Below are 18,030 nucleotides of genomic sequence, written 5' to 3'. Positions count from 1 at the left end.
GCTCCTAACTATTTCATTTGTTTCCACTGGAGGTGCCTCCACAGCATCCAAGTTTTATAGAAAACTAAACTCCATCAATACAGAACCAAGCGCTCCCCTACTAGTTAGAATCAGTTAGATGAATCTAATAGGGAGTCACACCACGACTCCATGAAATAAAAATTCACCTGTGACTGGACAGGAATTAGATCTTCTGGTCACGTGATCACTACTGAACTCCCATGATAGTTTCACACCCATGGAGTCCAACCTTCATATAGGAGAGCTAGATTGTCAATGTTAGTAGCTTCAGATATCACCCACTCCACCTGGGAAAGAAAAGCAAGGCACTTTCAATAAAGGCAATTTAATAGGATAACTCTACAACTGACTACAATTTTTAGAAGATTACAACAAACGAGCTTCTATTACTTTACATTGATTTAAATCTGAGAAGATAGCTTGGAAGGTGGCGTGTCTGCTTTGTAAGGGCTAGGTCGCAGGTTCGATTCCCGCTCGAGACGAACTTTAACCTAAACAAATAAGGTTCGTTCTCGGAACGGCTGGCTTTCTGTTATCCTTCTCTCTTAGACTTTGGGACAATAAGACCCCGTTGTTACAGTTCTCTCTATCAAATCTCTTAAGAGGAAATGAAATCTGAAATGGCACTAAGCAAGGTGAGATTATAAATAACTCTTACCTGTTCCTGTACGGAGTATCTTCTAGCAGGATCTGGATCTAATCCTACCAGCTTCATCTTAACTCTCCTGAGTACACCTAATGCATAACCATTGATCTCTTGTCTAATACCTGGGAGAGAATAAATACACCAAGTGAATCTACACGAACACAGAACATGTGCTGAAAACATTTGTCTTAGCCTCAGAGCGTGACTTCTAGCTCAGTCTTGATATTCTTGAGTCTGTACATTCTATTCTTCTGTATTCTTCATTTGTCCATATATGGTGGGTTTTGAGTCAGCTATATATGTGTGTGTGTACGTTTGAGTTTATACCCATGGAGTCCAACCTTCATACAGGAGAGCTAGATTGTCAATGTTAGTAGCTTCAGATATCACCCACTCCACCTGGGAAAGAAAAGGAAGGCACTTTCAATAAAGGCAATTTAATAGGATAACTCTACAAACTGACTACAATTTTTAGAAGATTACAAACAACAAACGAGCTTCTATTACTTTACATTGATTTAAATCTGAGAAGATAGCTTGGAAGGTGGCGTGTCTGCTTTCGCTATAGGATTGGGAGTCGTGTTTGCATCATCCATAGGTAAGCAACGTTATTATTGTAGATATAGTGCACACCTAACTTGGAAAAAAAGCCCGAATCATCAGCTATAGGATTGGGAGTCGTGTTTGCATCATCCATAGGTAAGCAACGTTATTATTGTAGATATAGTGCACACCTAACTTGGAAAAAAAAGCCCGAATCATCATCATAGATTTACTGTCTGGTCAGGTTCGATTCCCGCTCGAGACGAACTTTAACCTAAACAAATAAGGTTCGTTCTCGGAACGGCTGGCTTTCTCTTATCCTTCTCTCTTCGACTTTGGGACAATAAGACCCCGTTGTTACAGTTCTCTCTATCAAATCTCTTAAGAGGAAATGAAATCTGAGATGGCACTAAGCAAGGTGAGATTATAAATAATTATTGCCCATCTGATGAAGGACATACATACCACGGCATACTACGACACAGACCGCACGAGTCTAATGTAGCACGAAATAAAAACGGCGTTTTTTTTATCTGAATAATGAATCACTGAGTTTGGTCTCCTGTCTTCTCATTTCACAGGTTCTGCATTCTTACCTCCGACCACAGCATTGGGAGCAGGTCTCTATTCTATCACCCTATATGGTGGACTACTACTGTTCTCTGGATTTCTCCTGTATGATACTCAGAAGATTATAACTCGGGCTGAGAGAACTCCCCCCTATGTCACATATGATCCTGTTAATGCGTAAGTACCTACTGCCTGCTTCACTTTGAATCTTTTAACCATTGATCTCTTGTCTAATACCTGGGAGAGAATAAATACACCAAGTGAATAAACACAAACACAGAACATGTGCTGAAAACATTTATTTTGTCTTAGCCTCAGAGCGTGACTTTTAGCTTAGTCTTGATATTCTTGAGTCTGTACATTCTATTCTTCTGTATTCTTTATTTGTCCATATATGGTGGGTTTTGAGTCAGCTATATATGTGTGTGTGTACGTTTGAGTTTAAAGTTTCTGAAGCTAGTGAGTACAGTAGTGAGAGCTAGAGTTGAGTAAAATTATGTCTCTCCGTTCAGGATAGATTATTTGTGTATAACTCGGGCTGAGAGAACTCCCCCCTATGTCACATATGATCCTGTTAATGCGTAAGTACCTACTGCCTGCTTCACTTTGAATCTTCATAATGAAAACCGATAGTTTAGTGCACTGTACCATAAGAGTTCATGAGACCAAAGCAAATATACCTACTGAATTCTTTATCGAGTTCAAGCTCAAATATTTAAAATTTGAGAAAAGGGTTCCTACCGTCCCCTCCCCCCAAAGGTCTGATAGTCCAAAATCTTTCGAAGAAATCCCCTTCATGTGTTGAAAATGTTTGCCAAGTTTCATTAAAATTGGACTAACCGTTCAATAGTTATAGTGAAACAAACATACAAACGAACAAAATAAATGCAAAATAGTCCTATTGATACTTGGAACTCGGTTTTTTCGTTCAATTATGTCGAGAGAAAAAAAAGGATTGAAATTTATTCGTGTTAATATTTTGTTTTCAGATCTCTTCACATTTACATGGACACCATTAACATATTCCTGAGACTTGTCACCATTCTGTCTGGCGGCAACAGAAAGAAGTAGAAACCAAACTGTAGACCTTGATATTATATTAGGTTCCCATTCCTATGTTGCATTAAAAATATTCTCTCTTGTTTAATTTTTTTATATTCACTTCACCGCGAAATAGTTTTATTCGAAAAGAAAAAACACGAAATATAATATGAAAAAAGGTAGTAGTTCTTGAATATTCCTGAGACTTGTCACCATTCTGTCTGGCGGCAACAGAAAGAAGTAGAAACCAAACTGTAGACCTTGATATTATATTAGGTTCCTATTCCTATGTTGCATTAAAAATATTCTCTTTTGTTTATTTTTTTTATATTCACTTCGCCGCGAAATAGTTTTATTCGAAAAGAAAAAACACGAAATATATGAAAAAAGGTAGTAATTCTTGGAAATTTCTCTGATTTAGGATATTAGGTTCCTATTCCTATGTTGCATTAAAAATATTCTCTTTTGTTTATTTTTTTTATATTCACTTCGCCGCGAAATAGTTTTATTTGAAAAGAAAAAACACGAAATATATGAAAAAAGGTAGTAGTTCTTGGAAATTTCTCTGATTTAGATACATAGTTCGACCCATTTTGAAAGATCTCAGTTCAGCAATAATGATCTAAAGGGTGTCCCAATAAGAACGCAAGATTTGATTATTTAATAAAGCATGGTTCTCCGTGGAAAAAAATGGACCTCTTAGATGATTTGAGAAGTAAACATTCTGAAATTTTGTTTGGAACATTAATCATCCTCGACTTTGATGGTACATTCGTTCCCGTTTGACAAAATGGTAATTATGCAGAAGCCACGACAGTGGAAAAGAAAGCTCCTTTTTGTATTTAACCTAGCCCTATAATAACACTAATCACTGCTCTAATTGTGAAAACTCCTTTTTGCGTTTAACCTAACCCTAGCTCCTTTTTGTATTTAACCTAACCCTATAATAACATTAATCACTGCTCTAATTGTGAAAACTCCTTTTTGCGTTTAACCTAACCCTACGAGTATAATAACACTGGTCACTGCTTGTTTGTGCCAGTTCCTTTGGTAGCAATCTTCCACTGACGTGACTTCTGCGCAAGTACCGACAAAATTTTCGATGACAAATTCGAAGAAATCAGGCTGTATCTCGTTGATGCAACTTTCAATTTCACCTTTCAATGCTTCCAAGCGAGTGGGTTTGTTGTTGTAAACCTGTGACGTTAGATACCCTCACAAAAAGAAGTCTAGTGGGGTAAAATTACATGATCATGAAGGCCACATCTCCTCACTAAAACGGAAAATGACACGATTTCGACTAGGAAAATTCTCGCGCAAAAGTGATAATGTGTCGATTTTATTATGCTAACGCGTTGTTGAACAATTTTAGACTCCATGATGACTAATTTTGATATGTTTACAATAATCTGTCAATGATTGGGCAAAATAAAACAAGTCATAAGAAAGTTATGACCGTTTCAAATCTTGCGTTCTTATTGGGAGAGATGAGCTTGGTCCACACCGGTGTTGACTGTAGTGTGCACGTGTTGATGTTGATCCATACAGAAATTAAATGAGGACGGTGAAGTATTGATTAAAACGTTAAGAAATAATAAGGTACCTAGGAGCTGTTTGTAAATTGATTGTAAATAGAATGAAATATCAAGTGGTATGTCATTTAATTTGTAAAAAAAATTTCAATAAAGTCAGGTCACTTTGATCAGATCAAAAATTATTGTTTTATTTTTCCTTTCCTCACCTCTGCAGCTGGAGAACAAATAAAAGTTATCTTTGTAAACATTAGGTCGCGGGTTCGATCTCCACCCGGGCCGAACTTATCCTAAAAAACAAGGTTCGTTCTCGGAACGACTGGAGTTCTCTAATCCCCGTCTCCTTCTCTCTTCGATTTCGGGACGATAACACCTCCCTCTCTCAAACCTCTACAAAAATGTTATACCACCGGGGGCAAACTTATCCTAAAAAAACGAGGTTCGTTCTCGGAACGACTGGAGTTCTCTAATCCCCGTCTCCTTCTCTCTTCTATTTCATAGATCCCTCTCAAACCTCTACAAAAATGTTATATTTAGACTTTTTTATAGTAAGGCTGTCTAGTTTAGAGTAAAGCCTTGCTTATGTTCCACCCTGTAATATCTCTGTAGTGAAAGCAAAGCATGCGCGAGGCATATCACGTGACCTCATACAAGTAGTGATTAGTTCAGTATACACTTGGCACTCTCACTCTTAGCAGTAATGCATATCACGTGACCTCATACAAGTAGTGATTAGTTCAGTATACACTTGGCACTCTTAGCAGTAACATGGTTATCGTGTTATGAGTTGTCGGCATAAAACCAAACTGTTCCTCTGATACTTCTGTTTCTCTTCTCAGTCGTTTATCCACTATTCTCTTGTACAGTTTCATCGTGTGGAACATGAGCTTGATACCACGGTAGTTACTACAGTCTTGTATGTCACCTTTCTCTTTATAAATCGGGACTACATATTATACTTTCTCTCCAATCGTTGGGCATCTTTTCTTCTTCAAAAACTCCTTTCAACATTCTCCATAACAGTTCCACACCATCCTCCCCCAAACTTTTCCATGCTTCAATTGGTATACCATCTGGGCCTGTGGCCTTTCCATTTTTCATACTACTCAGGGTCAGGGCTAATTTCACTTCACTCCTCTCTATTTCACGCACTATTCCTTGGTTCGGTTCTCTCTCTTCTACTGCTTCTCTTGGATTCTCTTAATTCAATAAGGTGTTGAAGTACTCTCTCCATCTTGTTTTCACTGCGTTCTCATCTCTCAATACTAAACCATCATCATTTTTCACTTGTCTGATGTGTTTTAGGTCCTTACTCGCTAGGTCTCGTGCTTTGGCTATCCGATATATTTTCTTCTCTCCTTCTGGTGTCTCGAGTTCCTTATACACTTCTTCTAATTCCTTTGCTTTAGCTATCGCCACTGCTTTCTTGGATTCTTTATTCCTTCTCTATATTCTCTCTCGTCCTCGTCTCTTCCACTCAGATCCCAAGCTTCCAGAGGTACCTTGCTCTCTGCACCAATATCACGCTGCTCTATCTCTCCTGAAATAGAATAGTACACAGGATAAGTTAATAAACAATAGAATGTATCTTGTTTATACTGCCCTTATAGGACTGGAAAGTTCTTATATCCTCAAGTTTCGCCCTCAATACAAGGAAAAAATTCTTGGTAGATAAGTAAACGATAAGTATCGTCCCCTTTTTTCGGGAAAATATAAAAAGTAAACTGGATATGCCAGCATTTCCAGTTTACTATCTACTTACTGATGGGTGAAGGTTTCACTTGACTGGAGCTCGTATTGAGCGTATCGTCATGGAGGAAGTGATGTGCTGTGTACTGTACACTCAGACGTTGCTCACTCCCCCCTGCCACCTCCTGGAGACATCGGGAGCGTTGTATTTGTTGTGTAAGGCGCCAGGCAGTCTCGTAGTGGGAGAGTAAGGTAGAGGCTTGAGAGAGGGAGCTATGTGTAATACGATGACGTCGGATAAGAAGATCAGAGGCCTGGCGACACAAAGCTTCCAGAGGTACCTTGCTCTCTGCACCAATATCACGCTGCTCTATCTCTCCTGAAATAGAATAGTACACAGGATAAGTTAATAAACAATAGAATGTATCTTGTTTATACTGCCCTTATAGGACTGGAAAGTTCTTATATCCTCAACTTTCGCCCTCAATACAAGGAAAAAATTTAGCTCTTATTTTCCAATTTATTGTAAAGCATAATGGTACGTACCTGTCACATTGAAGCCTGATTGATGCAGTAGAGAGACGACAGTGACGGCAAGACTATGTGAGAATGAGCCGAGTAATATCCTGGATACAAACTCCGCTATGTAGGCACGTACTGGACGATGGAACTGAGCATCAGAATATACTGTAGTGGGGGCATTAGCTCCCCCTCTGTAGCCACGGGCAAAGTTCACGCACAGCGAGAGAAATAGATTCATACAGTGTAGACGCTTGAGTAGAAATATATCTGCTAGGATAGCCAGGTGAGTGTCATCTAACACAGGTGCCTGCGGAAAATACATATACATTACAACATGATAATATTACCTATTCATAGAAACCAAGCTCAGTTAGCTTAGACGGTAGTGCGTCTGCCTTGTAAGCGCTAGGTCGCGGGTTCGATTCCCACCCGGAGCGAACTTCATCCTAAACAGATAAGGTTTGTTCTCGGAATGGCTAGCTTTCTCCTATCCTTATTCCGGCCTCCTGAAAAATGCCACGATGGGACGACGATATGTCACTATTATCCATCGCTCACCATATAGCTCTTGGCTTCCTTGATGAAATCCACGGACCTCCAGGCGTAAGGTGACTCCACACTTGATAGACAGCTGCTATCTTCCCACAACTTCTCAAACAAACTATTGAACCCCATGAGTAGTGTCTGGCCTTGTGACATTTCACCTCCCTCCAGTTGTGAGGAGAGAAGGCCAGAGTATCTCTCCTTGAGTGAGGCCACTATATCTAATGCTGCTTCATGAGGAGACTGGAATATAACATAATCAAAACATAGCTTATTGAGAAATAATCGTTTTCTCGTGGGGAAAATGGAAAATTTTAATTTCGAACGAAAAACATTTCAGCGGAAAAGTGGAAAAAAAATGGAGAAAATACTTGGAAAAAAATGGCACATACTCTTTTCTTTCGTGTTAATTCCCTCTTGGAGTCAAGTACATAATCTGAATTTAAACTTAGTTAATTAAACCTACTGAATCTGATAGGTTGATTATAAACTTTTTAGCCAATCAGATTGCTTCATGATTAACCTTACTGTCTGGCTAGGGGACGTTAAACAGAGAAAAGACTAGCGTCTGGCTGTGGGACTATAAACGGGGAGGAGAACAGCTAACCCTAACCAGCCTAGCTGGCTGGCAGTTCCTCAAAGGGTTCTCTCTGCTTTTAAAGACCAAGTACAAGTCCTCACGATTGACTGCGGTTCAGGACGAGCCAGCCAATTTAACATGGCTAGAGCTAGAGACCATCACCCCAGTGTATAGTATAGCAGATACAAAAAGACATCTTTATTCTGCTATTGCCATTCGGCGAAAGCTAAAGCCGCTACAACAACAACATGATTAACCTTAAACCATATCACGATTGACTGCGGTTCAGGACGAGCCAGCCAATTTAACATGGCTAGAGCTAGAGACCATCACCCCAGTGTATAGTATAGCAGATATAAAAAGACATCTTTATTCTGCTATTGCCATTCGGCGAAAGCTAAAGCCGCTACAACAACAACATGATTAATCTTAAACCAAGTTTAGACTCTTATTCTGGTCCCGACCATGAATATAATCAATGAAAATCTACTATCCTAGTGACTTACCGGCATTCCCATGATGTTAAATCTGAGATGTGCGTACAGTTGTTTCATCAGATCACACAGAGGTACTCCTGCTTCCTGTATTATATCATTGAGTTTAGCAATCATGCTCAGAACAGTGGGTTCTTCTATTAGAGTGCTCTTGATAGCTCCTGGCATTATTACTGATAGAAACGAGTGATTCAGCGTCTGCACAAATATACATACAGGGTTAAAATTAGTATTACATATTATTATTATTTAACTTAAGTTTAGAGATTCGTTCCTAAATGAGAACTTCCACTTCGAGTCCTCAAAAAGTGAGGCTAATTTGATAATACTTTATCATTATCAACATGTCATGAAACTCTTTGTTTTAATTTCACCATAGAAAAATGATCCCCCCCCCAGCCATATGAAAACCTTTATACAGGGACGCTCAAAAAGTACGGCTAGAAATTCATGTAACAATACAAACATCTCACCTGTAATCCATTATACACCTTGTATAAATTCTCCAGACATTGCATACCCTGTAGGATATTATCCTGAGGACTTGGTAGTAAAGCAGCTAACTTCATGTAGTGAATAGTTTGGTCGCTGAGGCCGTCACATTCTCCTTCATGTAGCCTGGTTCTGAACCTGCAATACAATCATACATACCTACCTAATGATTCTCATTCTCATAAGGATTTTTCGTCTTTTTTTCTACCCGAAATATCATGAGATTTTTTTACGTATGCCGACATGCTGGCTGTCATGCACATGTCATCCAGGAACCACACGCCGTCACGCGATGTCATGTCTAACAGACAATCTGCAGCACCTGAAATTAGGAATATAACAATATAAATATTACTTACTTAATAAGTTAATACTTTATCTATGAGTACCTATTTACCTTTCACCACATCTTCAAATGCGCTTGTCACCTGGAATCAAAAACATTTGTAACGTGTATGCCGACCATATTTTGAGATTATAAAAATCCATCCCTTGGTGCTTTTGCATGACAAGTAGCAGTAGCACCTACCGTGTTCTTCTTCTTTACTAACGATATTTTCCCTTTCCAAATTACTTGGTACGGGATTTACGTTACCTGTTAAGAGTGGGATTTACTTTACCTCTGTTAGAGCGGGATTTACGTTACCTCTGTAAGAGCGGGATTTACTTTACCTCTGTTAGAGCGGGATTTACGTTACCTCTGTAAGAGTGGGATTTACTTTACCTCTGTAAGAGCGGGATTTACTTTACCTCTGTTAGAGCGGGATTTACTTTACCTCTGTAAGAGCGGGATTTACTTTACCTCTGTTAGAGCGGGATTTACGTTACCTCTGTAAGAGCGGGATTTACTTTACCTCTGTTAGAGCGGGATTTACTTTACCTCTGTAAGAGCGAGATTTACTTTACCTTTGTTAGAGCGGGATTTACTTTACCTCTGTAAGAGCGGGATTTACTTTACCTCTGTTAGAGCGGGATCTGTAAGAGCGGGATTTATTTTACCTCTGTAAGAGCGGGATTTACGTTACCTCTGTAAGAGCGGGATTTACTTTACCTCTGTAAGAGCGGGATTTACTTTACCTCTGTAAGAGCGGGATTTACTTTACCTCTGTTAGAACGGGATCTGTAAGAGCGGGATTTACGTTACCTCTGTAAGAGCAGGATTTACTTTACCTCCGTAAGAGCGGGATTTACTTTACCTCTGTTAGAACGGGATCTGTAAGAGCGGGATTTACTTTACCTCTGTTAGAGCGGGATCTGTAAGAGCGGGATTTATTTTACCTCTGTAAGAGGGGGATTTACTTTACCTCTGTTAGAGCGGGAACCGTGTTCTTCTTCTTTACTAACGATATTTTCCCTTTCCAAATTACTTGGTACGGGATTTACGTTACCTCTGTAAGAGCGGGATTTACGTTACCTCTGTAAGAGCGGGATTTACTTTACCCCTGTAAGAGCGGGATTTATTTTACCTCTGTAAGAGCGGGATTTATTTTACCTCTGTAAGAGCGGGATTTATTTTATCTCTGTAAGAGCGGGATTTATTTTACCTCTGTAAGAGCGGGATTTATTTTACCCCTGTAAGAGCGGGATTTATTTTACCTCTGTAAGAGCGGGATTTATTTTACCTCTGTAAGAGCGGGATTTACGTTACCTCTGTGAGAGCGGGATTTACTTTACCCCTGTAAGAGCGGGATTTATTTTACCTCTGTAAGAGCGGGATTTACGTTACCTCTGTAAGAGCGGGATTTACGTTACCTCTGTAAGAGCGGGATTTACGTTACCTCTGTAAGAGCGGGATTTATTTTACCTCTGTAAGAGCGGGATTTACTTTACCTCTGTAAGAGCGGGATTTGCACCGGCTGCCCATTTGAGTCTCTGTTGCACTGTTGCCACATGTATATCCATCTGATCTTTCAGGTCTGACATTCTGGATTGCGACGTTGCCAAGCACGCTGCACTCTTCCTCAGTTCCAACATGAATGAGCCACGATCTGAAAATTACAATGTTTATTTTATTTTATTATTAGTTTTTTTTTCTTCTCTTTTGTTTCAGGTTTTGCAAAAGGAATATATGAAAATCTTGGCATCTAAAATAGAATACAGAAAAATCAAAAATGCTTGGAAAACTGTACAAGATTACTTGAGACAAAAAGAAGATTACTTCCGACAAAAGAACAAAAATACTGGGACAAAAAGAAAATTTCATGAGAAGAATGAAGATCCAAGAATCAAGAATAAATTTTCATTGACCTGAGCTGTTTCCTCCTCAGTCGACATAAACTTGCCACGCTGCACTCTTCCTCAGTTCCAACATGAATGAGCCACGATCTGAAAATTACAATGTTTATTTTATTTTATTATTAGTTTTTTTTTTCTTTTCTTCTCTTTTGTTTCAGGTTTTGCAAAAGGAATCTATAAAAATCTTGGCATCTAAAATAGAATACAGAAAAATCAAAAATGCTTGGAAAAATGTACAAGATTACTTGAGACAAAAAGAAGATTACTTGCGACAAAAGAACAAAAAGAATGGGACAAAAAGAAAATTTCATGAGAAGAATGAAAATCCAAGAATCAAGAATAAATTTCCATTGACCTGAGCTGTTTCCTCCTCAGTCAACATAAACTTGCGCTATTTTTGCTAAAGTTTTAGACGAGGAGGATTCAGCTCAAGGTTTATTGAGCTTGTGAAAGAATACTTTCTTTATTTGATTATTGAAACATTTTGAATACAATAAATGGTAGGTACTTATCACAATAAATTTTACAATAGAGACAAAAATGTCCTCTTCTTTCCAAAGCATTTTTCCATCTTCTTAGTTCTCTTTCCATATCTTCCACACTCTCCTCACACAAGACGATATCGTCCGCGAACATCACGTCCTCTTCTTTCCAAAGCATTTTTCCATCTTCTTAGTTCTCTTTCCATATCTTCCACACTCTCCTCACACAAGACGATATCATCCGCAAAAATCATACACCAAGGGGCCTTTTTCCTGACATCTTCTGTGAGTACATCCATGATCAAGTCGAACAGGTAGGGACTCAAGGCTGATCCTTGGTGCAGACCAACTTGCACGGGTATCTCTTCTGTCACTCCAACACTGCTTCTTACTCTTGTCACTGCATCCTCGTACATGTCCCTTACGATTCTTACGTACTTTCTTGGTGCAGACCAACTTGCACGGGTATCTCTTCTGTCACTCCAACACTGCTTCTTACTTTTGTCACTGCATCCTCGTACATGTCCCTTACGATTCTTACATACTTCTCTGGTGTTCCTTTTGCTCTCATGCATTTCCAAATTTCTTCCCTCGGCACTCGGTCGTACGCCTTTTCCAGGTCAATGAATACAAATACTAAAGGTTGTTCTTTATCTCGAATAGTTTCTCAATATACTTACTGGAAATCAGTTCGTTCTGTTTGCTGAGCGCTGCTAAGTTCTATAATTGTAACTTTGAAAATATTATTTGAGAGATTACATACGAGTACGTGTGTATTATCATGTCTGATTGTATTAACTTACCTAGTAGACAGACCATGGCTTGTTTGTATTGAGTCAACTGCTTGTCACAGTCTTCTATCTTCTCTTGCAATGTATTCAATACATTGACTTTGCATCTCCTGGCTTCCATGACTTGTTTGTATCTCCCAGGCAAGGTATAGAATGCATGGTTCGGATCAGTTCTCGCTTCATTAATGTATGCATTCTGCAAGTGTCGTTCATGTAACTTGGCTTCTAGTTTCTTCTGTGCGCTATCTTCACTCAAATACTCTTGCAATGCTTCTCGAATATCTTGCATACATGCTAGGAGTTTATCTCGATTGCCTAGCCACTCCCACCCTATCTCTTGTCTCCTCAACATGAACATGGCAACACTGTATTCTTTCTCCAATAGTTTCCTCGTAGCGCGTACTGCTGCCACGTTGCCACATCGTACAGTACAGGGGGGGAGTCCTGTATCATGGCCTGGGGTCCAGTCTACCAGGGGATCATAGATGAACGCTTCAAGTAGCGTTAGGAATGTCTCTCTCCCCTTCTTCATAACCTTGAGTACATACTCACAGGCTCTCTTGTATCCGCCTTCTACACCGGTCAGACCCAGGGCCCGGACGAGGTTTGGTGTCAGACGGAATGGTACTTTCTCCGGGACACGCAGTGTCTTATTCTTTGTCTTGCGGTCCTCCTTTACCAGATGTTTTCCCCTGAATTTTCTCGCCAACTTGAGTAATGATTTTTGCACTTTTCTTCCATAGATCTAGTTCACTATCCGCACTCAGCTTCCTCTCCCGGGCGGGAATCGAACCCACGACCTATCGCTTACAAGCCAGACGTACAACCCTCCAAGCTAACTAGGCTGACTGCACATAAGAGATGGGACGACGATATGTCACTATTATCCATCGCTCACCATATAGCTCTTGGCTTCCTTGATGAAATCCACGGACCTCCAGGCGTAAGGTGACTCCACACTTGATAGACAGCTGCTATCTTCCCACAACTTCTCAAACAAACTATTGAACCCCATGAGTAGTGTCTGGCCTTGTGACATTTCACCTCCCTCCAGTTGTGAGGAGAGAAGGCCAGAGTATCTCTCCTTGAGTGCTATCGCCACTGCTTTCTTGGATTCTTTATTCCTTCTCTATATTCTCTCTTGTCCTCGTCTCTTCCACTCAGATCCCATTTCTTCTTCATGTCCTTTTTTCTTTTTAATTGCTGCTTTCACTTCATCATTCCACCACCAGGTTTCTTTGTCTTGCGGTCCTCCTTTACCAGATGTTTTCCCCTGAATTTTCTCGCCAACTTGAGTAATGATTTTTGCACTTTTCTTCCATGGATCTTGTTCACTATCCGCACTCAGCTTCCTCTCCCGGGCGGGAATCGAGCCCACGACCTATCGCTTACAAGCCAGACGCACAACCCTCCAAGCTAACTAGGCTGACTGTACATAAGAGAAATGTATTGTTTACCTTGATAATAGTCTTCATCAAATGTTTCATTTCATGGAATAGGACATCATGTTCATGTAGAGTCTGAGTGAGTTGTCCAAGCTGAGTAGAGAATAGACAGGATTGAGGGACCATGTCTCCTGTTGATTAAACACAACCTTGGTTACACAGAACATGCTAGTTAAAACATACGTCGCTTGTATTGTCAACAAACGTTGCTTTGTTAAACTGTAGGTATAATGGGACGGATGTTGCGTTGGGACGTTTAGTTTTAAGCAAAGTCTAAATACAGAACTACTAAAGGTTTTGCAAAGAGTCTCTACCTTTAGGTAGTTGAGTTGTCCAAGCTGAGTAGAGAATAGACAGGATTGAGGTACCATGTCTCCTGTTGATTAAACACAACCTTGGTTACACAGAACATGTTATTGTCAACAAACGTTGCTTTGTTAAACTGTAGATATAATGGGACGGAAGTTGCGTTGGGACGTTTAGTTTTAAGCAAAGTCTAAATACAGAACTACTAAAAGTTTTGCAAAGAGTCTCTACCTTGTGACATTTCACCTCCCTCCAGTTGTGAGGAGAGAAGGCCAGAGTATCTCTCCTTGAGTGAGGCCACTATATCTAATGCTGCTTCATGAGGAGACTGGAATATAACATAATCAAAACATAGCTTATTGAGAAATAATCGTTTTCTCGTGGGGAAAATGGAAAATTTTAATTTCGAACGAAAAACATTTCAGCGGAAAAGTGGATCCTTGAGTGAGGCCACTATATCTAATGCTGCTTCGTGAGGAGACTGGAATATAACATAATCAAAACATAGCTTATTGAGAAATAATCATTTTCTCGTGGGGAAAATGGAAAATTTTAATTTCGAACGAAAAACATTTCAGCGGAAAAGTGGAAAAAAATGGAGAAAATACTTGGAAAAAAATGGCACATACTCTTTTCTTTCGTGTTAATTCCCTCTTGGAGTCAAGTACATAATCTGAATTTAAACTTGGTTAATTAAACCTACTGAATCTGATAGCTTGATTATAAACTTTTTAGCCAATCAGATTGCATAAACAGACAGAATAAGTATCAATACAATGATGTCAATGGCATGGCAAATAGTTGAAATGTATGTCTCTTACCTTTGAACAGATAGGTGTAAGTTTTTCCATCGGATCCGAGGAACACGAGTTTCTTAGGTTTGGTCTTGGTGGGTAGAATGACGACTTGTTCTTTGACCTTGGCTATAGTGACCAGGGCTGGAACGCCAGGCATAGCGACCTGTGTATCTCTCCAGCCAGCCAGGACAGGAGACAGTTCCGACATTTTCAACGCGTAGGAACATCGCTTGCCGGCGCGGGCTGCTAGTTTCCCCTGGAGAGATTTGAGGAGAGTGTAAGCTTCTTGATGATGTATAACGCCAGGGGATTTCAGTTTACTCAGGAGAGCTTCAATATCCGCGGAATAAGTTTCTTGAAACCAAATCTCACGCGGGGTTTCAGCCGGGCCTGCAATTCAGAGAACATTCATTCATTAACGTGAGAGCTGGTTTTTATTTAATTTTTGCTATTATGTACCTGGAATAAAAACTAATATTTCTATTTAAATTGTTTACAAATGTGTGGAATTTTGACCATTAGGCCATTTTTCTACAAAAATAAGCCATTCTGTTTTTCTTATTCCACGCCCCAAATGTAATGATAATGAGAGTTCCTAGACTTGCAATCAACAGACCGCGGGTTCTCACCTGAGCTGGCTGCATAAAGTTGTTCTAATGAGAAGAGTATGGGTTTGAGTAGAATACGATATTTCTCATCTACAATGTATTGTTTTTCTTCTTCACTTAGCATTAGGTTTATCTCTAGTTTATTTGTTTCTGACTCCACCTGAAACAAGAACAATCAGTGAAATAAATATTGAGCAGAAAATGGATGACCTAGAAGTACAATATGAAAATAGCCAGAATTCATACGGGAGACTTCATTTTGTTTAAATTTAAGGCCAGTGTTTTGAGGCTATCTAAACGAAAATCTGCACAGTCGTCCCTTAGCATATAAAACCTCTGGATCTATGTGACTGACCTGTACAAGTCGTTTCATCATATTGGAGATGAGTTGTTCCAATCCTCCCAGCCACTGTTCATCCCATAGCAATGCAATACGTCGCAACTCAGAGACGAATATCTTGATCTGAGCGATAGCTTCACCATTATGAGTAGCCAATGTATCTACCATGGCAGCGAAACAGTTCTGCAGAAGATCCCCACTACTAGCAGCATTCTGTATGGCATCATCCTCAGTGTCTAGGTCTATGCTTTCATCTTCTTCCTCGGAGGGTTTAGTAAGGCATGTAGTGAATAGTTTGGTCGCTGAGGCCGTCACATTCTCCTTCATGTAGCCTGGTTCTGAACCTGCAATACAATCATACATACCTAATGATTCTCATTCTCATAAGGATGATTTTTCGTCTTTTTTTCTACCCGAAATATCATGAGATTTTTTTACGTATGTCTCTGAAGTACATACCTACTACAGCAGGAAATATAATGAGGTGGGGAGCACCGTGTGCTATTCTACATAGTAACTCGGATACACAACTCCTCACATAAGGTTCAGGGTGGCTCAGGCGCGAGCATAGCTGGGGTATGATGGGGGTCCAGGGGAGGGTAGGGGTGGTCGCTAGGCCTGGCTCAGTGACATCACGTAGCTCCAGGGAATGTTTGGCTAGGAGACGGAGCAGCCTTAGTGTGGCGGTGACCGGCCCTGGAATACATATCATCCTTATTAGACAGAAGTAATATTGTGAGGGACCTGCCCCCCTTTTTATAAGGAACTTCGCATACATCATGACGAAAGTGATGTGACTAGCGCATTCAGTATCTCCTAATATAAAGAGATGTGATTCCTCAATTAATTCAATTCAATTACACTTTAGTTTGATATTGGTTCAGTGTTTATCTACCAGTACGTAGGTATACGTACCAGGTCCTAGGTTGCTAGTTGCAAGGATTCAGCTCAAGGTTTATTGAGCTTGTGAAAGAATACTTTCTTTATTTGATTATTGAAACATTTTGAATACAATAAATGGTAGGTATCACAATAAATTTTACAATAGAGACAAAAATGGGGGCCATTTATATACCTAAATATAAGTTTGGTACTTTCAAATGTTCTTAATTTAGATATTTTAATTGGAATTAAAGTGTTCTACAGCCCATTCAACTAAAGTTGGTGTCGGGCTGTAGGTATTTCCTTTTTAGGTTAAATGTGTTTAATTTGTGCCAATCGGTGATGCACATTACTTACTTGGTAGATAAGTAAACGATAAGTATCGTCCCCTTTTTTCGGGAAAATATAAAAAGTAAACTGGATATGCCAGCATTTCCAGTTTACTGTCTACTTACTGATGGGTGAAGGTTTCACTTGACTGGAGCTCGTATTGAGCGTGTCGTCATGGAGGAAGTGATGTGCTGTGTACTGTACACTCAGACGTTGCTCACTCCCCCCTGCCACCTCCTGGAGACATCGGGAGCGTTGTATTTGTTGTGTAAGGCGCCAGGCAGTCTCGTAGTGGGAGAGTAAGGTAGAGGCTTGAGAGAGGGAGCTATGTGTAATACGATGACGTCGGATAAGAAGATCAGAGGCCTGGCGACACAAAGCTTCCAGAGGTACCTTGCTCTCTGCACCAATATCACGCTGCTCTATCTCTCCTGAAATAGAATAGTACACAGGATAAGTTAATAAATAATAGAATGTATCTTGTTTATACTGCCCTTATAGGACTGGAAAGTTCTTATATCCTCAACTTTCGCCCTCAATACAAGGAAAAAATTTAGCTCTTATTTTCCAATTTATTGTAAAGCATAATGGTACGTACCTGTCACATTGAAGCCTGATTGATGCAGTAGAGAGACGACAGTGACGGCAAGACTATGTGAGAATGAGCCGAGTAATATCCTGGATACAAACTCCGCTATGTAGGCACGTACTGGACGATGGAACTGAGCATCAGAATATACTGTAGTGGGGGCATTAGCTCCCCCTCTGTAGCCACGGGCAAAGTTCACGCACAGCGAGAGAAATAGATTCATACAGTGTAGACGCTTGAGTAGAAATATATCTGCTAGGATAGCCAGGTGAGTGTCATCTAACACAGGTGCCTGCGGAAAATACATATACATTACAACATGATAATATTACCTATTCATAGAAACCAAGCTCAGTTAGCTTAGACGGTAGTGCGTCTGCCTTGTAAGCGCTAGGTCGCGGGTTCGATTCCCACCCGGAGCGAACTTCATCCTAAACAGATAAGGTTTGTTCTCGGAATGGCTAGCTTTCTCCTATCCTTATTCCGGCCTCCTGAAAAATGCCACTTCGTGTTTAGCCAGGTGAGTGTCATCTAACACAGGTGCCTGCGGAA

General features: G+C 40.0%; 1 protein-coding gene and 2 long non-coding RNA genes across 3 annotated transcripts in view; 1 reads left to right on the top strand and 2 right to left on the bottom strand.

The window, feature by feature from the left end:
- The window catches only part of LOC103512093 (serine/threonine-protein kinase SMG1-like), a 35,781-nt gene continuing 17,751 nt past the window's right edge, over positions 1-18,030 (bottom strand). Inside the window, exons 22-43 of the mRNA XM_026825663.1 lie at positions 16,137-16,373; positions 15,693-16,021; positions 15,359-15,497; positions 14,754-15,119; positions 14,359-14,413; positions 14,164-14,309; positions 13,639-13,757; positions 13,080-13,229; positions 12,194-12,851; positions 11,617-12,000; positions 10,504-10,661; positions 9,071-9,101; positions 8,912-8,995; positions 8,655-8,749; positions 8,194-8,379; positions 7,123-7,350; positions 6,589-6,871; positions 6,116-6,421; positions 5,856-5,893; positions 1,009-1,066; positions 680-840; positions 1-308 (exon numbers count right to left, since the gene is read on the bottom strand). Coding sequence (XP_026681464.1) covers positions 231-308; positions 680-840; positions 1,009-1,066; positions 5,856-5,893; positions 6,116-6,421; positions 6,589-6,871; positions 7,123-7,350; positions 8,194-8,379; positions 8,655-8,749; positions 8,912-8,995; positions 9,071-9,101; positions 10,504-10,661; positions 11,617-12,000; positions 12,194-12,851; positions 13,080-13,229; positions 13,639-13,757; positions 14,164-14,309; positions 14,359-14,413; positions 14,754-15,119; positions 15,359-15,497; positions 15,693-16,021; positions 16,137-16,373 — 4,289 coding nt within the window. The 3' untranslated portion in view covers positions 1-230. The remainder of the gene's footprint in view (positions 309-679; positions 841-1,008; positions 1,067-5,855; positions 5,894-6,115; positions 6,422-6,588; positions 6,872-7,122; positions 7,351-8,193; positions 8,380-8,654; positions 8,750-8,911; positions 8,996-9,070; positions 9,102-10,503; positions 10,662-11,616; positions 12,001-12,193; positions 12,852-13,079; positions 13,230-13,638; positions 13,758-14,163; positions 14,310-14,358; positions 14,414-14,753; positions 15,120-15,358; positions 15,498-15,692; positions 16,022-16,136; positions 16,374-18,030) is intronic.
- On the top strand, positions 2,308-3,512 carry LOC103512097. Its single transcript, XR_001809576.2, has 3 exons — positions 2,308-2,361; positions 2,770-3,000; positions 3,365-3,512. It is a non-coding gene; the product is annotated as an uncharacterized LOC103512097 (long non-coding RNA).
- LOC113468609 lies at positions 13,089-14,306 on the bottom strand. The gene is made up of 2 exons (XR_003392298.1): positions 14,179-14,306; positions 13,089-13,225 (listed from the first exon to the last, which is right to left on the bottom strand). It is a non-coding gene; the product is annotated as an uncharacterized LOC113468609 (long non-coding RNA).

The sequence above is a fragment of the Diaphorina citri genome, unplaced genomic scaffold (genome assembly GCF_000475195.1).
Source record: "Diaphorina citri unplaced genomic scaffold, Diaci psyllid genome assembly version 1.1 scaffold789, whole genome shotgun sequence".
Taxonomy (NCBI): domain Eukaryota; kingdom Metazoa; phylum Arthropoda; class Insecta; order Hemiptera; family Psyllidae; genus Diaphorina; species Diaphorina citri.
This window is presented reverse-complemented; position numbering and strand designations above follow the sequence as displayed.